The sequence below is a fragment of the Salmo salar genome, chromosome 02, assembly GCF_965601325.2.
Source record: "Salmo salar chromosome 02, fSalSal1, whole genome shotgun sequence".
Lineage (NCBI taxonomy): Eukaryota > Metazoa > Chordata > Actinopteri > Salmoniformes > Salmonidae > Salmo > Salmo salar.
In genome coordinates, this window is record NC_138292.1 from 87,084,035 (window position 1) to 87,107,840 (window position 23,806).

The following is a 23,806-nucleotide window of genomic DNA, read 5'->3' on the forward strand; positions in this document are numbered from 1 at the left end:
TTCTTTCAATAGCAACAACAGTTAATCAGACACCTTGGTAGCTTGCTAGACAAAATAGCCGAACCAATAAAGCGCTTGAGACGCTTTAGTGTATATTAGCCACTGCGTTTTAAACCCACTCCTGTCGTCTAGTTAGTTATCCGATTTAATTTCATATTTACGATGTTATTAGTCAGCTAGCGGGCTGATTACGTTATCACTAGCCTAGCTAACATCCCCGACCATGAGTTCACGAAGCTACTCTCCTCCTGCTAAAGAAGCTGTCGTCAAAGAAGAGGAGGAAGAGGAGGATGTCACTATACAAAAACAAGTAGAGGGTGAAGCTGTTACAGTGAAAGAAGAAGAGAAAGACGTTTCAGTGAAAGAAGAGGAAGACGCGTTCAGAGTGAAAGAGGAGGAGGAAGTTACAGTTAAAGAAGAGGAGGAAGAGACAGAGGAAGATGCAGGCGTGGAGGAGGAGGAGGGGGGGATGACTGTCACATTGAAAAAGGAGGAGGAAATTGGATATCTGGGTCCGGTTTCCCAAAGCCATATTAAGGCATCCAATGGTTCTAACGATGAACTTAGCCGTAAGATGGTTTTGGGAAACCGTTCCCTGATTAACACTAGTAAGTACTGTCTTAAAAACAGAGGCACAAACTCTGCAGTTGTTGAACTGATGTGTGGTGTTAAAGGGGAAATCCGCCATTGCCTCATCCCTATTTGGACTTTTCAATTATTCAGACCCATTGACTTTCCCCTCATTTTGTTATGTTACAGCCTTATTCTAAAACGGTTTAAATATATATTTTTTTCCATCATCAATCTACACACAATTACAAAACAAAAACAGATTTTTTGACAGTTTTGCAATTTTGTAAAAAACAACTGAAATCACATTTAATAAGTATTCAGACCCTTTTCTCAGTACTTTGTTGAAGCACCTATTGCAGCGATTACAGCCTTGAGACTTCTTGGGTATGACACTACAAGCTTGGCACACTTTGGGGACTGTCTCCCATTGTTCTCTGCATAGAAAAAAGTATTCAGAGTCTTGTCCCGGAGCCACTCCTGCGTTGTCTTGGCTGTGTGCTTAGAGTCGTTGTCCTGTTGGAAGGTGAACCTTCCCCCCAGTCTGAGGTCCTGAGTGGCCTGGAGCAGGTTTTCATCAAGGATCTCTCTGTACTTTGCTCTGTTCATCTTTCCCTCAATCCTGACTAGTCCTCCAGTCCCTGCCGCCGTAGGGATGGTGCCAGGTTTCCTCCAGACGTGATGCTTGGCATTCAGGCCAAAGAGTTCAATCTAGGTTTCAACAGACCAGAGAATCTTGTTTTTCATGGTCTGAGAGTCACGAAACAGGATACACCTGATCTCAATTTAGAGTCTCATAGTCTGAATACTTATTCATGTTTTTTATTTTAATAAATGTGCAAAAAAAAAGGTTTTCATATTATCATTATAGTGTATTGTGTGTAGATTAATGAGGAAAACATTTAATTTAATCATTTTTAGAATAAGGCTGTAACAAAATGTGGAAAAAGTGAAGGGGTCTGAATACTTTCCAAATGCACTGTATAGCCATTGATTCTTGAAGAATATAACACATGCCTCATGAGCTTAGTTAAACTGTTGTACCCCATCAGAACCCCAAATAAGCTTTTTTTACTCCAATGTTTAGAAACAATGTAAATCAACACTGTATAGCCTCAACATGGTTAAAACTATAATGGTGATATCATGGGTGGTCAGTCCTTGCATCCGTAGGTCTGTCTATGAATTTGAGACTAGTTACATTTCTCCAGACCCATCATCATCTTATTACCAAAACAGTGGTGGAATTACTGCTTTGTTATTGTTTCAACTGCAGATTGGTTGGTTGATGTGGCTTTTTTAAAAGGGCAAACTAGGATTTATACAGCAACAAAATGGCTGCCCTGAGACTTGGTTTGGTAAACAGCTGGGGGATGGGGGCTGGAGAAATGTAACCACTCTCAAATTCATAGAGAAAGCTATTGTAGCAACCTTGTCAAGAAGTTAAGACATCTTGGCATAAGTTTTTTTAAATGTTTTTTATTTTACCTTTATTTAACCAGAACAAGTTCTCATTTACAACTGTGACCTGGCCAAGATAAAGCAAAGCAGTGTGACAGACAACAACAGAGAGTTACACATGGAATAACATGGAATAAACAAGCCAATAACACAATAAACAAGTCAATGACACAGTAGAAAAAAATAAAGTCTATATACAGTGTGTGCAAAAGGCGTGAGGAGGTAGGCAATAAATAGGCCATAGTAGCGAAGAATTACAATTTAGCAGATTAACACTGGAGTGGTAAATGAGCAGATGATGATGTGCAAGTAGAGATACTGGTGTGCAAAGGAGCAGAAAAGTTAATAAAAACAGTATGGGGATGAGGTAGGTAGATTGGGTGGGCTATTTACAGATGGACTATGTACAGCTGCAGCGATAGCTGATGTTTAAAGTTGGTGAGGGAAATATAAGTCTCCAGCTTCAGCGATTTTTGCAATTGGTTCCAGTCATTGGCAGCAACTGGAAGGAAAGGCAGCAAAATGAGGTGTTGGCTTTGGGGATGATCAGTGAGATATACCTGCTGGAATGTGTGCTACGGGTGGGTGTTATCGTGACCAGTGAGCTGAGATAAGGCGGAGCTTTACCTAGCATAGACTTATAGATGACCTGGAGCCAGTGGGTCTGGCGACATATGTAGCAAGTGCCAGCTGACTACAGCATACAGGTCGCAGTGGTGGGTGGTATAAAGTGATTTGGTAACAAAACGGATGGCACTGTGATAGACTGCATCCAGTTTGCTGAGTAGAGTATTGGAAGCTATTTTGTAGATGACTTCGCCGAAGTCGAAGATCGGTAGGATAGTCAGTTTTACTAGGGTAAGTTTGGCGTCGTGAGTGAAGGAGTGAAATAGAATGCCGATTCTAGATTTGATTTTGGATTGGAGATGTTTAATATGAATCTGGAAGGAGAGTTTACAGTCTACCCAGACACCTAGGTATTTGTAGTTAGAGTTGTCCACATATTCTAGGTCAGAACCGTCCAGGGTGGAGATGCTAGTCGGGCGGGTGCGGGCAGCGACCGGTTGAAAAACATGCATTTGGCTTTACTAGCGTTTAAGAGCAGTTGGAGGCCACAGAAGGAGTGTTGTATGGCATTGAAGCTCATTTGGAGATTAGTTAGCACAGTGTCCAAGGAAGGGCCAGAAGTATACAGAATGGTGTCGTCTGCGTAGAGGTGGATCAGGGAATCACCCGCAGCAAGAGCGACATCATTGATATATACAGAGAAAGAGTCGGCCCGAGAATTGAACCCTGTGGTACCCCCATAGAGACTGCCAGAGCTCCGGACAACAGGCCCTCCGATTTGACACACTGAACTCTGTGTGCAAAGTAGTTGGTGACCCAGGTCGAGGCAGTCATTAGAGAAACCAAGGCTACTGAGTCTGTCGATAAGAATACAGTGATTGACAGAGTCGAAAGCCTTGGCCAGGTCTATGAAGACGGCTGCACAGTACTGTCATAAGCTTGATTGTCACTGGACCCAGGTTTGAGTTCTGCTCAGGGCTACCCCCTGAATTCACTACACTATGAAACAAGGACTGGCCATCCATGATGTCATTACGATAGTTTAACCAGATTGAGGCTATACAGTGCTTGTTTATGAACAGTGGCGTTATACAAGCTTATGTTTTGGTTTCTGATGGGCATAGAGCATACAGGTTGAAACATTTGAGGCATTTATAAGTTATATTCTTCAAGAATCAATGTCTATAATGCCTGACCCCATTTAGTCGACTGGTCGATAGGCTGTTGGTCGACCAACATCTTTTTAGTCGAGCAAATTATATTTGTTTTTTATGGCACAAGACACCTGTCTTGCGCTGTTTCAGTGGACTAATCCATTGCGGAGGCTGTGGGGGTGGCACAGTACAAGAAGGGGTGTGTACACTACATGATTTTGGCCCCGATTTAGCTGTCTGACAAGTTTTTGTGATCGGGACGAAGTCCCCATGTCGTTGCCTACTCGGGGTGTGTGGCCGTCACCGACACTCGTTTAATGTGAGCTGGTCAGAGACACAATCTGAGGGCTACTGATCACATCTTTGAGCAGTCCCAGATGTCCCAATATTTTCAAACATGTTTGATTTTATCTGCACATAATCTGCAATGCTCTTGCAGTGTGAGGTGTGCAATGACATGTTTTGAGAACGGTGATCAGAAATAGCCAATGAGAGCTCACCAGAGAAGAAGCCATGGAGATGATGATGTTGTGTAGACTCCAGCAGGAGAGATGACTACTAGTATGTGTTTGTATTTGCCTTTAACCAAAGCCAGTGGGAAATCGTTACAGCTTTGATGTTCACAAGCAATGTTATTCAAAATGTTTGGTAGATATTTCAACTCTGTAGTGTAAGGGTGAATGTCTGACTGAAAAAGTTTTATGCGGCTGCTTTGAGCCACAGCTTGTTCTAGCTACGTTAACAATCTAATCACATCATCACGTCATTGTTTTAGAGAGAACGTGGTGGCATGGAGAATCCTCACGACCAAGTGAATAATCTTGTAGTATGTGACACCCCGTCTGTGCCAGATGGCCAGTGTGCTCACCACTACACAGACTAGATGAAAGACGGTTATTTCATGTGAGGCTCAGAGTTGTTGTAGTGTCCACCCCGGTATAAGATGCTCAAGGCATGTCTGGGTTTGGCCGGGGTAGGCCGTCATTGTAAACAAGAATTTGTTCTTAACTGACTTGCCTAGTTAAATAAGGCTTGAAAAAAAAAAAAAGATACTCAAGGCATCTCTCTTCCACCAATTGGTGCACATTCACTGTTTCCTAACTTCATTGTTTTCCCTTTGATTGTTACTCCCTTTCTACTGTTCAGATGTTTTCATGAGAAGAAGGCTCAGAGATGTTGTAGTGTCCACCTGCTGCTATAAGATGCTCAAGGCATGTCTCTCTCCAGAAGGTTCCAGAAGAACGCTCTCTCCCACCAATTCGTGCTGTTAGGTTCTAATTTTCTCAGAGTAAATGACTCAACAGACACTAGGAAAAAGCTTAACTAAGTTAAATTCTTCCCAGAGTGTCAATACAGCTGTAATTCAGACATCATGTTTCCACCAAATATATATACTCCAATTTAGACACTCCTCGTTCTCTCCAATCCAAACATCTTTTATGGTCTGACAGGAAGAAGAAGTGATAGGATAATAAACCATTGTTTCTCCCTTAAGGGGATCTGACCTCAGCACCCTTGATCCAAGTCTCCCCCTCAGCACATTCCACAGCCTAGAGGTCGACCGAATAATCGGAATGGCCAATTAATTAGGGCCGATTTCAAGTTTTCATAACAATCGGTAATCGGTATTTTTGGACACCGATTTGCTGATTTCTTTTTATTGATTTACACCTTTATTTAACTAGGCAAGTCAGTTAAGAACACATTCTTATTTTCAATGACGGCCTACCGGGGAACAGTGGGTTAACTGCCTTGTTCAGGGGCAGAACGACAGATTTTGACCTTGTCAGCTCGGGATTGAATCTTGCAACCTTACGGTTAACTAGTCCAACGCTCTAACCACCTGCTTTACATTGCACTCCACAAGGAGCCTGCCTGTTACGCGAATGCAGTAAGAAGCCAAGGTAAGTTGCTAGCTAGCATTAAACTTATAAAAAACAATCAATCAATCATAATCACTAGTTAACTACACATGGTTGATGATATTACTAGTTTATCTAGCCTGTCCTGCGTTGCATATAATCGATGCGGTGCGCATTCGCGAAAAAGGACTGTCATTGCTCCAACGTGTACCTAACCATAAACATCAATGCCTTTCTTAAAATCAATACACAAGTATATATTTTTAAACCTGCATATTTAGTTAATATTGCCTGCTAACATGAATTTATTTTAACTAGGGAAAATGTGTCACCTCTTGCAAACAGAGTCAGGGTATATGCAGCAGTTTGGGCCGCCTGGCTCGTTGCGAACTGTGTGAAGACTATTTCTTCCTAACAAAGACAGCCAACTTCGCCAAACGGGGGATGATTTAACAAAAGCGCATTTGCGAAAAAAGCACAATCGTTGCACGACTGTACCTAACCATAAACATCAATGCCTTTCTTAAAATCAATACACAGAAGTATATATTTTTAAACCTGCATATTTAGCTAAAAGAAATCCAGGTTAGCAGGCAATATTAACCAGGTGAAATTGTGTCACTTCTCTTGCGTTCATTGCACGCAGAGTCAGGGTATATGCAACTGTTTGGGCAGCCTGGCTCGTTGCGAACTAATTTGCCAGAATGTTACGTAATTATGACATAACATTGAAGGTTGTGCAATGTAACAGGAATATTTAGACTTAGGGATGCCACCCGTTAGATAAAATACGGAACGGTTCCGTATTTCACTGAAAGAAAAAACGTTTCGTTTTCGAGATGATAGTTTCCAGATTCTACCATATTAATGACCTAAGGCTCGTATTTCTGTGTGTTTATTATATTATAATTAAGTCTATGATTTGATAGAGCAGTCTGACTGAGCGGTGGTAGGCACCGGCAGGCTCGTAAGCATTTTTTTTTGCCAGCAGCTCTTCGCAATGCTTCAAGCATTGCGCTGTTTATGACTTCAAGCCTATCAACTCCCAAGATTAGGCTGGTGTAACCGATGTGAAATGGCTAGCTAGTTAGCGGGGTGCGGGCTAATAGCGTTTCAAACGTCACTCGCTCTGAGACTTGGAGTAGTTGTTCCACTTGCTCTGCATGGGTAATGCTGCTTCAAGGGTGGCTGTTGTCGATGTGTTCCTGGTTTGAGCCCAGGTAGGGGCAAGGAGAGGGACGGAATCTATACTGTTACACTGGCAATACTAAAGTGCCTATAAGAACATCCAATAGTCAAAAGTATATGAAATACAAATCGTATAGAGAGAAATAGTCCTATAATTCCTATAATAACTACAACCTAAAACTTCTTACCTGGGAATATTGAAGACTCATGTTAAAAGGAACCACCAGCTTTCAAATGTTCTCATGTTCTGAGCAAGGAACTTAAACGTTAGCTTTCTTACATGGCACATATTGCACTTTTACTTTCTTCTCCAACACTTTGTTTTTGCATTATTTAAACTAAATTGAACATGTTTCATTATTTATTTGAGGCTAAATTGATTTTATTGATGTATTATATTAAGTTAAAATAAGTGTTCATTCAGTACTGTTGTAATTGTCATTATTACAAATACATGTTTATTTTTTTTTTTTTTTTAAGAAATCGGCCGATTAATCAGCACCGGGCCTTTTTGGTCCTCCAATAATCGGTATCGATATCAGCGTTGAAAAATCATAATCGGTCGACCTCTACCACAGCCATCTGGCTCCTACAGATAACCATTAACTTATGAGGTAAAAACCAGTCTCTATCAGTCCTCAGGTACTATACTGCTGAGTATAACAATGTTCCAAGTTTAACTCAGTGTCACGGTTGTTGTAAGGAGAGGGCCAAAACGCAGCAGGGACATGTATACTCATCTTCTTTATTGATGGGAAAAGAAGGAAAAAACCAAACAAACACGTATACAAAAATAACAAAACGATGAACGACAAAATAACAGTCTTGAAGGCAACACAGCAATCCAAGAACAATCTCCCACAAACACTAAACCAAACACATACCCATATATAGGACTCTCAATCAGAGGCAACTAGAAAACACCTGCCTCCAATTGAGAGTCCAACGCCAATAAACTAGACATAGAAATACAAAAGACTAGAGACCACATAGAAATACAAACATAGAACATAACCCCAAAAACCCGGAACTAACTAAACAAACACCCTACTAAATAAATCACCACCCCGAACCACATAAACAAAATATCCTCTGCCACGTCCTGACCAAACTACAATAACAAATAACCCTTATACTGGTCAGGACGTGACACTCAGAATCTAACAGTGCACATTCATTGTTTCCTAACTTTATGGTGTGAATTGTTTGCCCTTTGATTGTTAGTGTCTATCAATTCCCCAATATATATATATATATATATATATATATATCACCAGTTCTACATTTACCATTAATTCCCATCATGTATCATCTACAATGTTTGTTTGGTTACGGTAACTTCTGTTAATGCATTCCATATATTATTATTACAGTCTTATTGTTGTGTGGACACGTTGTTTACAGAGCTTATAACCTATGCTACACTGGTGAGAAACATGTTGGTTTATTTCATTCCATTTATTAGTTTTGTCAATTTATTAATTGTCTTTTGTTTGTAGTGCTCCTGTCAATCTAAAATAATTTTTTTCTTCACCTCAAACAGCAAGTAAACAAAGTCTGTTTTTACATCCATTGAGAAAGACAATAGTTCCTTAATGTAGCAGATTGGAAATATATTTCCAGCTCTCTCCCTTTAGATAACCACTCAGCATGATTTAAAAAAATAAACAATCCTCTAATCCAATGGAAACGTCATAAAATAGGCCTACCTGATAACTAATTATCCCTTGGTCTATAGCTGTGTCTGTCTGTCCAGAACTCACTGGGGCAGGAAACTCTGATGGCCCAGAATATTTTATACAAGGTTTGCTAGCGGGACAAACCAAGTTAATACATAGTTGATACAATGTTTCCAGTTCCTTGCAGACAGGCCATGTGTAGCCAATTTTATATATATATATATATATATATATATATATATATATATATATATATATATATATATAATATATCTGCAGGCTGCAATGTTTTTATTTGTTGGCTTTATGGAGGCTATTTTTACATAGTTGGCAATAAAAGTTACTTTTAGATTTGTATAATTTTCATTTATGTAGAATGTAGATTAACCACAGAAAATGATGTTGAGATACAAAGACTATTATAATTATTATTACTATTATAAATTAAATGAAACTGTTCCAGTAAAATGTGAATATGAAAATCCTAACTGGCACCAGATCAGTAGAAATGGTCAGATAAATTGGCACTCCAAATGGAAAAGGCTGCTGACTGCTGGTGGAGTCTATTACTGGAAACTTCAGGAGCATAACGGCAGAATTTCTGAAGAGGTTATTTTCTTCGAGTCATTTGTGTGTCTAAATTTGTAATCATGGTGCTTAAAGCATCAGACAAGCTCAGTAGCCTACATATAGTAGATGTTATTCAACTTGCAGACTTGTTTACGCAGCTGTGCGTTTTGTTGCCGATCTTACTTTGCTACCTGACGGTTTTTTACTTTTTCATTACCGTATATTTTTACTTTTTCCCTCACTCAACTTTTTTCATTCAACTTTTTCACCCCGGAGGTTTTATCTGGACATGGTTCGTCAGGACTTCAAACAGCCGAAGCTAAGTAACATTAACATGATGCCTTCTAATTGCAGTCGTTGTACTTATAATATACAGGAGAACGATCGCCTTACGGCAAGGATAGCTGTGCTGCAAGCCCAGCTTCAGACGCAATCGTTAGGCAAGGGTAATTTCAGTGTAGGGAAGGATGAAACAGCGTCTGTGCCACCAGTAAGTATAGATAGTAACGTTAGTATAAACCCCCTCGCACGGTCCCCGCAGCCGGACAACTTTCTCATGGCTTCTGGAGGGAAACGCTGTAGGAATGCTCAACTGGTGTCGCTTATTCAGCCGACAGAAACTTTCAACCGGTTCTCCCCATTAACCGAGTCGGAGTCGGAGGCCGAGACTTCTCTGGTCTCTACTCCTCCCGTTGTGGGGTCTGAGACGCCGACGGCTCCCACCATTAGCTCTGACAAATTGAAAACCCTAGTCATTGGCGACTCCATTACCCGCAGTATTAGACTTAAAACTAATCACCCAGCGATCATACACTGTTTACCAGGGGGCAGGGCTACCGACGTTAAGGCTAATCTAAAGACGGTGCTGGTTAAAGCTAAAACTGGCGAGAGTATAGAGATATTGTTATCCACGTTGGCACCAACGATGTTAGGATGAAACAGTCAGAGGTCACCAAGCGCAACATAGCTTCAGCGTGTAAATCAGCTAGAAAGATGTGTCGGCATCGATTAATTGTCTCTGGCCCCCTCCCAGTTAGGGGGAGTGATGAGCTCTACAGCAGTCTCACAACTCAATCGCTGGTTGAAAACTGTTTTCTGCCCCTCCCAAAAGATAGAATTTGTAGATAATTGGCCCTCTTTCTGGGACTCACCCACAAACAGGACCAAGCCTGGCCTGTTGAGGAGTGACGGACTCCATCCTAGCTGGAGGGGTGCTCTCATCTTATCTACGAACATAGACAGGGCTCTAACTCCTCTAGCTCCACAATGAAATAGGGTGCAGGCCAGGCAGCAGGCTGTTAGCCAGCCTGCCAGCTTAGTGGAGTCTGCCACTAGCACAGTCAGCGTAGTCAGCTTAGCTTTCCCCATTGAGACCGTGTCTGTGCCTCGATCTAGGTTGGGCAAAATTAAAAATGGCGGTGTTCGCTTTAGCAATCTCACTAGTATAAAGACCTCCTCCATTCCTGCCATTATTGAAAGAGATTGTGATACCTCACATCTCAAAATTGGGTTACTTAATGTTAGATCCCTCACTTCCAAGGCAGTTATAGTCAATGGACTAATCACTGATAATAATCTTGATGTGATTGGCCTGACTGAAACATGGCTTAAGCCTGATGAATTTACTGTGTTAAATGAGGCCTCACCCCCTGGTTACACTAGTGACCATACCCCCCGTGCATCCGGCAAAGGCGGAGGTGTTGCTAACATTTACGATAGCAAATTTCAATTTACAAAAAAAAAAACAATGACGTTTTCGTCTTTTGAGCTTCTAGTCATGAAATCTATGCAGCCTACTCACTCACTTTTTATAGCTACTGTTTACAGGCCTCCTGGGCCATATGCAGTGTTCCTCACTGAGTTCCCTGAATTCCTATCGGATCTTGTAGTCATAGCAGATAATATTCTAATTTTTGGTGACTTTAACATTCACATGGAAAAGTCCACAGACCCACTCCAAAAGGCTTTCGGAGCCATCATCGACTCAGTGGGTTTTGTCCAACATGTCTCTGGACCTACTCACTGCCACAGTCATACTCTGGACCTAGTTTTGTCCCATGGAATAAATGTTGTGGATCTTAATGTTTTTCCTCATAATCCTGGACTATCGGACCACCATTTTATTACGTTTGCAATTGCAACAAATAATCTGCTCAGACCCCAACCAAGGAGCATTAAAAGTCATGCTATAAATTCTCAGACAACCCAAAGATTCCTTGATGCCCTTCCAGACTGCCTCTGCCTACCCAAGGACGTCAGAGGACAAAAATCAGTTAACCACCTAACCGAGGAACTCAATTTAACCTTGCGCAATACCCTAGATGCAGTTGCACCCCTAAAAACTAAAAACATCTGTCATAAGAAACTAGCTCCCTGGTATACAGAAAATACACGAGCTCTGAAGCAAGCTTCCAGAAAATTGGAACGGAAATGGCGCCACACCAAACTGGAAGTCTTCCGACTAGCTTGGAAAGACAGTACCGTGCAGTATCGAAGAGTCCTCACTGCTGCTCGATCATCCTATTTTTCCAACTTAATTGAGGAAAATAAGAACAATCCGAAATTTCTTTTTGATACTGTCGCAAAGCTAACTAAAAAGCAGCCTTCGCAAATGGAGGATGGCTTTCACTTCAGCAGTAATACATTTATGAACTTCTTTGAGGAAAAGATCATGATCATTAGAAAGCAAATTACAGACTCCTCTTTAAATCTGGGTATTCCTCCAAAGCTCCATTGTCCTGAGTCTACACAACTCTGCCAGGACCTAGGATCAAGGGAGATACTAAAGTGTTTTAGTACTATATCTCTTGACACAATGATGAAAATAATCATGGCCTCCAAACCCTCAAGCTGCATACTGGACCCTATTCCAACTAAACTACTGAAAGAGCTGCTTCCTGTGCTTGGCCCTCCTATGTTGAACATAATAAACGGCTCTCTATCCACCGGATGTGTACCAAGCTCACTAAAAGTGGCAGTAATAAAGCCTCTCTTGAAAAAGCCGAATCTTGATCCAGAAATTATAAAAAACTATCGGCCTATATCGAATCTTCCATTCCTCTCAAAAATTTTAGAAAAAGCTGTTGCACAGCAACTCACTGCCTTCCTGAAGACAAACAATGTATACGAAACGCTTCAGTCTGGTTTTAGACCCCATCATAGCACTGAGACTGCACTTGTGAAGGTGGTAAATGACCTTTTAATGACGTCAGACCGAGGCTCTGCATCTGTCCTCGTGCACCTAGATCTTAGTGCCGCTTTTGATACCATCGATCACCACATTCTTTTGGAGAGATTGGAAACCCAAATTGGTCTACATGGACAAGTTCTGGCCTGGTTTAGATCTTATCTGTCGGAAAGATATCAGTTTGTCTCTGTGAATGGTTTGTCCTCTGACAAATCAATTGTAAATTTCAGTGTTCCTCAAGGTTCCGTTTTAGGACCACTATTGTTTTCACTATATATTTTACCTCTTGGGGATGTCATTCGAAAACATAATGTTAAATTTCACTGCTATGTGGACGACACACAGCTGTACATTTCAATGAAACATGGTGAAGCCCCAAAATTGCCCTCGCTAGAACATTTACATTTACATTTAAGTCATTTAGCAGACGCTCTTATCCAGAGCGACTTACAAATTGGTGCATTCACCTTATAATATCCAGTGGAACAACCACTTTACAATAGTGCATCTAAATCTTTTAAGGGGGGGTTAGAAGGATTACTTTATCCTATCCCAGGTATTCCTTAAAGAGGTGGGGTTTCAGGTGTCTCCGGAAGGTGGTGATTGACTCCGCTGTCCTGGCGTCGTGAGGGAGCTTGTTCCACCATTGGGGTGCCAGAGCAGCGAACAGTTTTGACTGGGCTGAGCGGGAACTGTGCTTCCTCAGAGGTAGGGAGGCGAGCAGGCCAGAGGTGGATGAACGGAGTGCCCTTGTTTGGGTGTAGGGCCTGATCAGAGCCTGAAGGTACGGAGGTGCCGTTCCCCTCACAGCTCCGTAGGCAAGCACCATGGTCTTGTAGCGGATGCGAGCTTCGACTGGAAGCCAGTGGAGAGAGCGGAGGAGCGGGGTGACGTGAGAGAACTTGGGAAGGTTGAACACCAGACGGGCTGCGGCGTTCTGGATGAGTTGTAGGGGTTTAATGGCACAGGCAGGGAGCCCAGCCAACAGCGAGTTGCAATAATCCAGACGGGAGATGACAAGTGCCTGGATTAGGACCTGCGCCGCTTCCTGTGTGAGGCAGGGTCGTACTCTGCGAATGTTGTAGAGCATGAACCTACAGGATCGGGTCACCGCCTTGATGTTGGTGGAGAACGACAGGGTGTTGTCCAGGGTCACGCCAAGGCTCTTAGCACTCTGGGAGGAGGACACAAGGGAGTTGTCAACCGTGATGGCGAGATCATGGAACGGGCAGTCCTTCCCCGGGAGGAAGAGCAGCTCCGTCTTGCCGAGGTTCAGCTTGAGGTGGTGATCCGTCATCCACACTGATATGTCTGCCAGACATGCAGAGATGCGATTCGCCACCTGGTTGTCAGAAGGGGGAAAGGAGAAGATTAATTGTGTGTCATCTGCATAGCAATGATATGAGAGACCATGTGAGGATATGACAGAGCCAAGTGACTTGGTGTACAGCGAGAATAGGAGTGGGCCAAGAACAGAGCCCTGGGGGACACCAGTGGTGAGAGCACGTGGTGCGGAGACAGATTCTCGCCACGCCACCTGGTAGGAGCGACCTGTCAGGTAGGACGCAATCCAAGCATGGGCCGCGCCGGAGATGCCCAGCTCGGAGAGGGTGGAGAGGAGGATCTGATGGTTCACGGTATCAAAGGCAGCAGATAGGTCAAGAAGGATGAGAGCAGAGGAGAGAGAGTTAGCTTTAGCAGTGCGGAGAGCCTCCATGACACAGAGAAGAGCAGTCTCAGTTGAATGCCCAGTCTTGAAACCTGACTGATTAGGATCAAGAAGGTCATTCTGAGAGAGATAGCAAGAGAGCTGGCCAAGGACGGCACGTTCAAGAGTTTTGGAGAGAAAGGAAAGAAGGGATACTGGTCTGTAGTTGTTGACATCGGAGGGATCGAGTGTAGGTTTTTTCAGAAGGGGTGCAACTCTCGCTCTCTTGAAGACGGAAGGGACGTAGCCAGCGGTCAAGGATGAGTTGATGAGCGAGGTGAGGTAGGGGAGAAGGTCTCCGGAAATGGTCTGGAGAAGAGAGGAGGGGATAGGGTCAAGTGGGCAGGTTGTTGGGCGGCCGGCCGTCACAAGACGCGATATTTCATCTGGAGAGAGAGGGGAGAAAGAGGTCAAAGCACAGGGTAGGGCAGTGTGAGCAGGACCAGCAGTGTCGTTTGACTTAGCAAACGAGGATCGGATGTCGTCAACCTTCTTTTCAAAATGGTTGACGAAGTCATCCGCAGAGAGGGATGAGGGGGGGGGGGGGGGGGAGGAGGATTCAGGAGGGAGGAGAAGGTAGCAAAGAGCTTCCTAGGGTTAGAGGCAGATGCTTGGAGTTTAGAGTGGTAGAAAGTGGCTTTAGCAGCAGAGACAGAAGAGGAAAATGTAGAGAGGAGGGAGTGAAAGGATGCCAGGTCCGCAGGGAGGCGAGTTTTCCTCCATTTCCGCTCGGCTGCCCGGAGCCCTGTTCTGTGAGCTCGCAGTGAGTCGTCGAGCCACGGAGCAGGAGGGGAGGACCGAGCCGGCCTGGAGGATAGGGGACAGAGGAAATCAAAGGATGCAGAGAGGGAGGAGAGGAGGGTTGAGGAGGCAGAATCAGGAGATAGGTTGGAGAAGGTTTGAGCAGAGGGAAGAGATGATAGGATGGAAGAGGAGAGAGTAGCGGGAGAGAGAGAGCGAAGGTTGGGACGGCGCAATACCATCCGAGTAGGGGCAGAGTGAGAAGTGTTGGATGAGAGCGAGAGGGAAAAGGATACAAGGTAGTGGTCGGAGACTTGGAGGGGAGTTGCAATGAGATTAGTGGAAGAACAGCATCTAGTAAAGATGAGGTCAAGCGTATTGCCTGCCTTGTGAGTAGGGGGGGAAGGTGAGAGGGTGAGGTCGAAAGAGGAGAGGAGTGGAAAGAAGGAGGCAGAGAGGAATGAGTCGAAGGTAGACGTGGGGAGGTTAAAGTCACCCAGAACTGTGAGAGGTGAGCCATCCTCAGGAAAGGAACTTATCAAGGCGTCAAGCTCATTGATGAACTCTCCAAGGGAACCTGGAGGGCGATAAATGATAAGGATGTTAAGCTTGAAAGGGCTGGTAACTGTGACAGCATGGAATTCAAATGAGGAGATAGACAGATGGGTCAGGGGAGAAAGAGAGAATGTCCACTTGGGAGAGATGAGGATTCCAGTGCCACCACCCCGCTGGCTCGATGCTCTAGGGGTATGCGAGAACACGTAGTCAGACGAGGAGAGAGCAGTAGGAGTAGCAGTGTTATCTGTGGTAATCCATGTTTCCGTCAGCGCCAGGAAGTCTAGGGACTGGAGGGTAGCATAGGCTGAGATGAACTCAGCCTTGTTGGCCGCAGACCGGCAGTTCCAGAGGCTGCCGGAGACCTGGAACTCCACGTGGGTCGTGCGCGCTGGGACCACCAGGTTAGAGTGGCAGCGGCCACGCGGTGTGGAGCGTTTGTATGGCCTGTGCAGAGGAGAGAGAACAGGGATAGACAGACACATAGTAGACAAGCTACAGAAGAGGCTACGCTAATGCAAAGGAGATTGGAATGACAAGTGGACTACACGTCTCGAATGTTCAGGAAGTTAAGCTTACGTTGCAAAAATCTTATTGACTAAAATGATACAGTACTGCTGGCTGGTGGAGTAGGCTAGCTAGCAGTGGCTGCGTTGTTGACTTTGAACGTGTAGCTGGCTAGGTAACCTCGATAGTTTCAGTACTACACCTTGTCATGATACAAAGCAACTTTGTAGCTAGCTAGCTAACATAACACTAATCAAGACGTTCCTTGTAATGTATTTAGTTTCTACAATGCTGCTCGTCGGTAATAGTTGGCTGGGTTAGGAAAAATGGCGTGGCGGGGGACGGAAATAGCTGGCTAGCTAACCTCGATGGCTGGCTAGCTAACAATTATCAAGCTATGACAAAGACAACTAAGTAGCTAGCTAGGTAACACTGCACTAGTCAAATCGTTCCGTTGTAAAGTATTAGTATCTACAGCGCTGCTAGTCGGTAACGGTTGGCTAGCTGGCAGTGGGTTAATGATGACTACGTGTGTTGACTAAGTCTGGCGCCGCGTCGCGGCTGGCTAGCTCACCTCGATAATTACTCAAACTCAAACTACACAATTATCTTAGATACAGAGACAGCAAAGACAACTATGTAGCTGGCTAACTAACACTAACACCACACTAATCAAGTCGTTACGTTGTAATGTAATAGTTTCTGCAGTGCTGCTAGTCGGTAGAAGTTGGCTAGAAGTTGGCTAGCTAGCAGTGATGACTAGCTAGCTAGCAGCTAGCAGTGTTGACTACGTTAGGAGGACGAAGATAGCTAGCCTCGATAATTACTCAATTACTCTAAACTACACAATTATCTTTGATACAAAGACGGCTATGTAGCTAGCTAAGAAGAATTGCTCAGATCAAACAAATCAAGCCGTTGTAATGTAGTGAAGTGTAATATTACCTGTGGAGTGAAGCGTGGTGCGACTGCTCGCTCCAAACACTAACACAGTCATGAGAGGAGTATGTAGCTGATTAACCCCACAGGCTTTAGTATCCAGGTGAAACTACAGCCACAAGCTTTGAAGCCTGTGTTTCAGACATAAAGAAGTGGATGGCTGCAAAATTTCTACTTTTAAACTCGGACAAAACAGAGATGCTTGTTCTAGGTCCCAAGAAACAAAGAGATCTTCTGTTGAATCTGACAATTAATCTGGATGGTTGTACAGTCGTCTCAAATAAAACTGTGAAGGACCTCGGCGTTACTCTGGACCCTGATCTCTCTTTTGAAGAACATATCAAGACTGTTTCAAGGACAGCTTTTTTCCATCTACGTAACATTGCAAAAATCTGAAACTTTCTGTCCAAAAATGACGCAGAAAAATTTATCCATGCTTTTGTTACTTCTAGGCCGGACTACTGCAATGCTCTACTTTCCGGCTACCCGGATAAAGCACTAAATAAACTTCAGTTAGTGCTAAATACGGCTGCTAGAATCCTGACTAGAACCAAAAAATTTGATCATATTACTCCAGTGCTAGCCTCCCTACACTGGCTTCCTGTTAAGGCAAGGGCTGATTTCAAGGTTTTACTGCTAACCTACAAAGCATTACATGGGCTTGCTCCTACCTATCTTTCTGATTTGGTCCTGCCGTACATACCTACACGTACGCTACGGTCACAAGACGCAGGCCTCCTAATTGTCCCTAGAATTTCTAAGCAAACGGCTGGAGGTAGGGCTTTCTCCTATAGAGCTCCATTTTTATGGAATGGTCTGCCTACCAATGTGAGAGACGCAGACTCAGTCTCAACCTTTAAGTCTTTACTGAAGACTCATCTCTTCAGTAGGTCCTATGATTAAGTATAGTCTGGCCCAGGAGTGTGAAGGTGAACGGAAAGGCTGGAGCAACGAACCGCCCTTGCTGTCTCTGCCTTGCCGGTTCCCCTCTTTCCACTGGGATTCTCTGCCTCTAACCCTTTTACAGGGGCTGAGTCACTGGCTTACTGGTGTTCTTCCATGCCGTCCATGGGAGGGGTGCGTCACTTGAGTGGGTTGAGTCACTGACGTGGTCTTCCTGTCTGGGTTGGCGCCCCCCCTTGGGTTGTGCCATGGCGGAGATCGTTGTGGGCTATACTCGGCCTTGTCTTAGGATGGTAAGTTGGTGGTTGGAGACATCCCTCTAGTGGTGTGGGGGCTGTGCTTTGGCAAAGTGGGTGGCGTTATGGGTCCTACAGTAGGTCTATGTTATTGTTAGGTGAAGTTATGGGTCCTGCAGTAGGTCTATGTTGTTGTTAGGTGAAGTTATGGGTCCTACAGTAGGTCTATGTTGTTGTTAGGTGAAGTTATGGGTCCTACAGTAGGTCTATGTTATTGTTAGGTGGAGTTATGGGTCCTACAGTAGGTCTATGTTATTGTTAGGTGAAGTTATGGGTCCTACAGTAGGTCTATGTTGTTGTTAGGTGAAGTTATGGGTCCTACAGTAGGTCTATGTTGTTGTTAGGTGAAGTTATGGGTCCTACAGTAGGTCTATGTTATTGTTAGGTGGAGTTATGGGTCCTACAGTAGGTCTATGTTGTTGTTAGGTGAAGTTATGGGTCCTACAGTAGGTCTATGTTGTTGTTAGGCGGAGTTATGGGTCTTACAGTAGGTCTATGTTATTGTTAGGTGAAGTTATGGGTCCTGCAGTAGGTCTATGTTGTTGTTGTTAGGTGAAGTTATGGGTCCTACAGTAGGTCTATGTTGTTGTTAGGTGAAGTTATGGGTCCTACATGTTATTTTTTTTCACACTTACCTATTGGTGTGTAGCCCTAACATTCCAAGGCATTTGTGGACATTCTATAGCAATAGAGTGGGAAAGCTGCTGTGTGTTTGGAGAATTAATAGACTCTGCAGTAAATACAACCTGATAAAACATCTCTCTCGTCTACACATTCCGATGCGCAATAGCCAATCAGAGCCACAGTAGACCTTAAAACAAACAAGCCATTTGCACATAGGCCTGCCATCATTTACTTAGAACTGGACTGTGTGTTTACAGGCAGTTGGGCCTGCCATCATTCACTTAGAACTGGACTGTGTGTTTACAGGCAGTTGGGCCTGACATCATTCACTTTGAACTGGACTGTGTGTTTACAGGCAGTTGGGCCTGACATCATTCACTTTGAACTGGACTGTGTGTTTACAGGCAGTTGGGCCTGACATCATTCACTTTGAACTGGACTGTGTGTTTACAGGCAGTTGGGCCTGACATCATTCACTTTGAACTGGACTGTGTGTTTACAGGCAGTTGGGCCTGACATCATTCACTTTGACCTGGACTGTGTGTTTACAGGCAGTTGGGCCTGACATCATTAACTTAGAACTGGACTGTGTGTTTACAGGCAGTTGGGCCTGACATCATTCACTTAGAACTGGACTGTGTGTTTACAGGCAGTTGGGCCTGACATCATTCACTTAGAACTGGACTGTGTGTTTACAGGCAGTTGGGCCTGACATCATTCACTTAGAACTGGACTGTGTGTTCACCATCTGGGACCATTCAACAGCCTAGATTTACCAGGTTATTACTTCTAAACAAAAATAATTTTGGGCTTCTCATAGGCTTACAATTGTTGTTTTTATTGTTGCTTGAACAGTCGCTAAGATAATATTTGGTTGTGATAGTTGCAAAATACCTATTTTGGACACAGCAGTTGTTAGCTTGAATGCTAATGCTAAGCTGGTAGCAAAGCTAGCCAAAGAGCATTTTACTGGTTGAAGTTGAAGTGTTTTTTAAGTATAAAGCAGTTGAATTGTGAGGATGACACAAACATTTATATTAAGCAGAACATTCAATCCAAAAATAGAGTGAAATGGAGGCTATTTTTGTTGTCATTCTATGAGAACTTCCCTGAGTTTTCCCCCATGGTGGGGAATTCGTGAATAACGACATAGAGCTTAATGTGATTTTCCTTGAGTAGCACTCCTGATCTTGCTCTGATTATGTGTGGTAATATTCAGAATACATTGTGAAAAACCACAAATCTTCGCCCACCATTTTTGCTCCACGCAGATGTACTACATCCATAACTAGCGGTTTCTGCATTAGATTGGGCGTTCCCTTAACTAAATATGCAAATAAATACCAGAACGCGCCAATAGGATCTCGCAAGCTCCTGCTTGGCTCTGCCCACTTCCCTGCTTGTTCTGTCCACTATGATTCATTTGCTCCCTTTGGAAACGATAAACTCTGGTCTATCTTGAGTAAATTATACAAATATTTGGCCACACAGTCCGTGAAGAGCATGAGGTGTGGCTGACTTTAGCTATCTTGAGCTCGCTACCGAGCTAGCATACGACCTCGGAATCACAGAGTATATCAAGTTGACATTGCAAAATTATGCATTGTGTGTAGTTTAGAAGATGTCGGAAAAAACAAGTTAATAAATATGTAATAACGCAAAAATATATAACTGTTTGTACTTAATAGGTAACCACATCATGACTACAATTAATTTACTACATATTTACACACACTATGTTGTTACACTGGTGAGTAAAAACTCATGATTCCTACCTTTTAACTTTTTGTCTGAAAATTAAATATACATTTTACTCAACTGCGTCAGCAGATTACGGTGTGGTACTTTAAGGTGATGCTGTTGGTGTGACGTATAATCTAGTGGACGGGACGCTTCTTTCAACAGCAGCTACAGTTATTCAGACACCTCGGTAGCTTGCTAGACAAAATAGCCGAACCAATAAAGCTCTTTAGACGCTTTCGTAGAGCCACTGTGTTTTAAACCCACTTCTGTCGTCTAGTTAGTTATCTGATTTCATTTCATATTTACGGTGTTGTTGTTATTAGTCAGCTAGCGGGCTGGTTAAGTTAGCATTAGCCTAGTTAGCTAACATCTCCGACCATGAGCTCACTAAGCTACTCTCCTCCTGCTAAAGAAGAGGAGATCTACTGGACGGAGAAAGAAACTCTCGTGAAAGTGGAGTAGAGGGTGAGGCTGTTACCGTGAAAGAAGAGAAAGACGTTTCAGTGAAAGAAGAGGAAGACTCGTTCAGAGTGAAAAAGGAGGATGAAGAGGAGGATGTTACAGTAAAAGAAGAGGAGGAAGAGAAAGAGGATGCCGTTTTTAGAGTGAAAGAGGAGGAGGGGGAGATGACTGTTAGTTACATCGAAAAAGGAGGAGGAAAAAGAGGAGGAAACTGGATATCTGGGCCCGGTTTCCCAAACGCATCTTAAGGTGTCCAATGGTTCTAACAATGAATTTAGCCTGAAATGGTTTTGAGAAACCGTTCCCTGATTAACACTAGTAAGTACTGTCTTAAAAACAGAGGCACAAACTCTGCAGTTGTTGAACTGATGTGTGGTGTTAAAGGGGAAATATGCAGTTGCTACATCCATATTTGGACTTTTAAATTATTTATTTATAGCCATTGATTCTTGAAGAATATAACACATTCCTCATGAGCTTAGTTCAGTTGCATACAGGTACCGTTATAGCTTGCCATTGTTTACAGATGTCTCGTTGTGGGATGAAGCAACGTTAAGACAGCTAGCTGAGCTGGCCAGTTGCGTTCTGCTGTTAATGTTTGGTTTTGATTGGGACACATGCTAAGATGGCTGGCTAGCTAGCTAGACATTATGAAATGATTTTTTTGCATGTTCAACTAGCTGGCTAGCTAGATGAATATAATTTACATCTAGCCAGTTGGTAATTATGAAGCTAAATGTTGGCTCAATCTAGCTAGTTATCTTGTCTGCATTTCCATTGTTGGGCTGGAAGCAGGTTAAGTGTGAAAATGGCATTTTAGTACCGCAGTCTACAGGCAATAACAAGCTGTAGGACATTAATGAATTCATGTTTTAACCTATTTTTCTGTAATTTGTCTACCAGTACAAGGAGACGGTCGAGGGTGAACAAGTAATACTTCAGGTATTTTGTCTTTGTACTCTGAGCTTGTTGCTTGGACTTGGGGGTCAATTCATGTTATTGCTGGTATACAGCTTTGAATGACTATTTTAGTCTACTTTCCTCCTTTACAGTTTTAATTGTCTGGAGCCTGGTGTTGTTGTGGCCAAGGAGCTTTCACTCAGATGGAACCAGGTTTCAGCTGCTGCTCATTGTTGACGTCCTTCCTCCAAGAGAGGTGAAAGCATCCCCTGGACTGGACACGACCCGGCCTTTTCACTTTTTCAATGAAAAGGCCGTGAACATTACATGTCCTGGTCCAAAGGGCAGGACAGAAATATGCTCTCAGGCTAGATGAATTTGTTCATTTAATAACCTGAACCAGAGTTACTCAAAGGATCTGATGATATAGGCCTCAGTCTAGATATTGGTTTGACCTTCATGTGTTTTAGGTTTTTCCTAATTGTAATCTACTACCTTTTAGTACTTGAAGTTAATAAAGTATTTTATGGTTGAAATCTTAGTTTTTTTTAACCACTACCTCACTGCTTTATCACATGGCCACATTCTCATGTTCCAATGTGAATTCTTTAAGAGATGGGCGGGTCTAAGGCTCCAGAGGGTGTTAAAGATGCTAAATGGGCGTGAACAAAGAGCAGCACTGTAGATATACAACAATAGACAATGTAATACTGTTAATGGTTTGCCTAATGGGGGAACCTGGTGAGATAATGTTCAGAGAATCCAGTTAGGAAATTTGGTGAAAGTATTCCTTTTCTAAATAATATGTTTCCTGAGGATTAATATTTTGCGAACAAAGAGCAGCACTGTAGCTGTACAACAATAGACAAAAAGTAATCTGGCACACTGCTTCAGGTTTCAGCAACTTCAATCATTTATTTATAGCCTAGAATCATCCACTATACTACTGTGAAAACAATAAGACAAAATATGTATATTGTTGCTCACTTGACTGTTTTTTTAAGATAATTGTCAAATAAGTTTGTAAAAGCATTTACGTAAATTGTTGTACACAACATCATGGGCATCACCTTTTAGCTAAAATAAACAGTGCATTTCTGCAGTTGTGGGCCTTTAACCATGTGTATGATTTTGTTGTTCACACAGGAGAAAGACATGACAATCGTGGATTCTCTGGGGAGTCTCAACAACATCATGACGCTGACGAGGCAGAGAAGAGTCTCTCACATCAGAACACCTCAAGAAACACCAGCAGAGACCCACAGGGAAGAAATCTCACCACTGCTCTGTCTGTGGGAAGAGTTACTCAAGATCAGATTCACTGAAAGCACACCAGAGAATTCACACAGGGAAGAAGTCTCACCACTGCTCTGACTGTGGGAAGAGTTACTCAAGATCAGATTCACTAAAAGTACACCAGAGAAAACACATTGGAGAGAAACCTCACTGCTGCTCTGATTGTGGGAAGAGTTGCACCTCTTTAGCAACCCTAAAAATACATCAGAGAATCCATAGAAGAGAAAAACCTTATAGCTGCTCTGACTGTGGGAAGTGTTTTGTTTTGTCAGGACATTTAAAATCACACCAGAGAACACACACAGGAGAGAAACCTTATAGCTGTGATCTATGTGGGAGGAGTTTTAGGCACTTAAGCAGCCTGATAGTGCACCAGAGAATACACACAGGAGAAAAACCTTATATCTGCTCTGACTGTGGGAAGTGTTTTGTTTTGTCAGGACATTTAAAATCACACCAGAGAACACACACAGGAGAAATGCCTCATAGCTGTGATCAATGTTACAAGAGATACTCTGATAAAAGATCTCTGGTTAAACATCAGACAATTCATTCATGAATGAGTTGTTCAATGTGGGAAGAGTTTTACTGAATCTAGAAAGCTGACTTTGCACCAGAGAAAACACACAGGAAATATACTTTACCACTGCTCTGACTGTGGGAAGAGGTTTGTTTAATCAGGACTTTAAAAATCATACCAGAGAACACACACAGGAGGGAATTATCATAGCTCTGATCAATGTGACAAGAGATCCGTTATATCAATGAAATAATGTCACAATGTAATAGGAGTATTTTAATGATGTCATAATGAAGGAACCCTACATGTTTGCCCTGATCTATTGATTTCAGCGTGCTATGGATTGAAATGAAGAGTACTACTATGTGATTAAC

At 43.0% G+C, this 23,806-nt stretch overlaps 1 protein-coding gene across 4 annotated transcripts; it reads left to right on the forward strand.

The window, feature by feature from the left end:
• LOC106595729 (uncharacterized) lies at positions 1–23,046 on the forward strand. 4 transcript variants are annotated; one of them, XR_014382303.1, is made up of 4 exons: positions 20,314–21,034; positions 21,620–21,658; positions 21,769–21,872; positions 22,763–23,046. XR_014382303.1 is itself a non-coding variant. In XM_082968005.1 (2 exons), the coding sequence occupies exons 1-2, from the start codon at positions 224–226 to the stop codon at positions 22,939–22,941; spliced, it is 564 nt and encodes a 187-aa protein (XP_082824131.1). In that variant the 5' UTR covers positions 1–223; the 3' UTR covers positions 22,942–23,046. The 4 variants fall into 4 exon arrangements, 1 of the variants encoding a protein (XP_082824131.1); XR_006767484.2 differs by lacking the exon at positions 21,769–21,872 and having other exon boundaries at positions 20,326–21,034; XM_082968005.1 differs by lacking the exons at positions 20,314–21,034; positions 21,620–21,658; positions 21,769–21,872 and adding an exon at positions 1–608.
• The last annotated feature ends 760 nt before the right edge of the window (positions 23,047–23,806 follow it).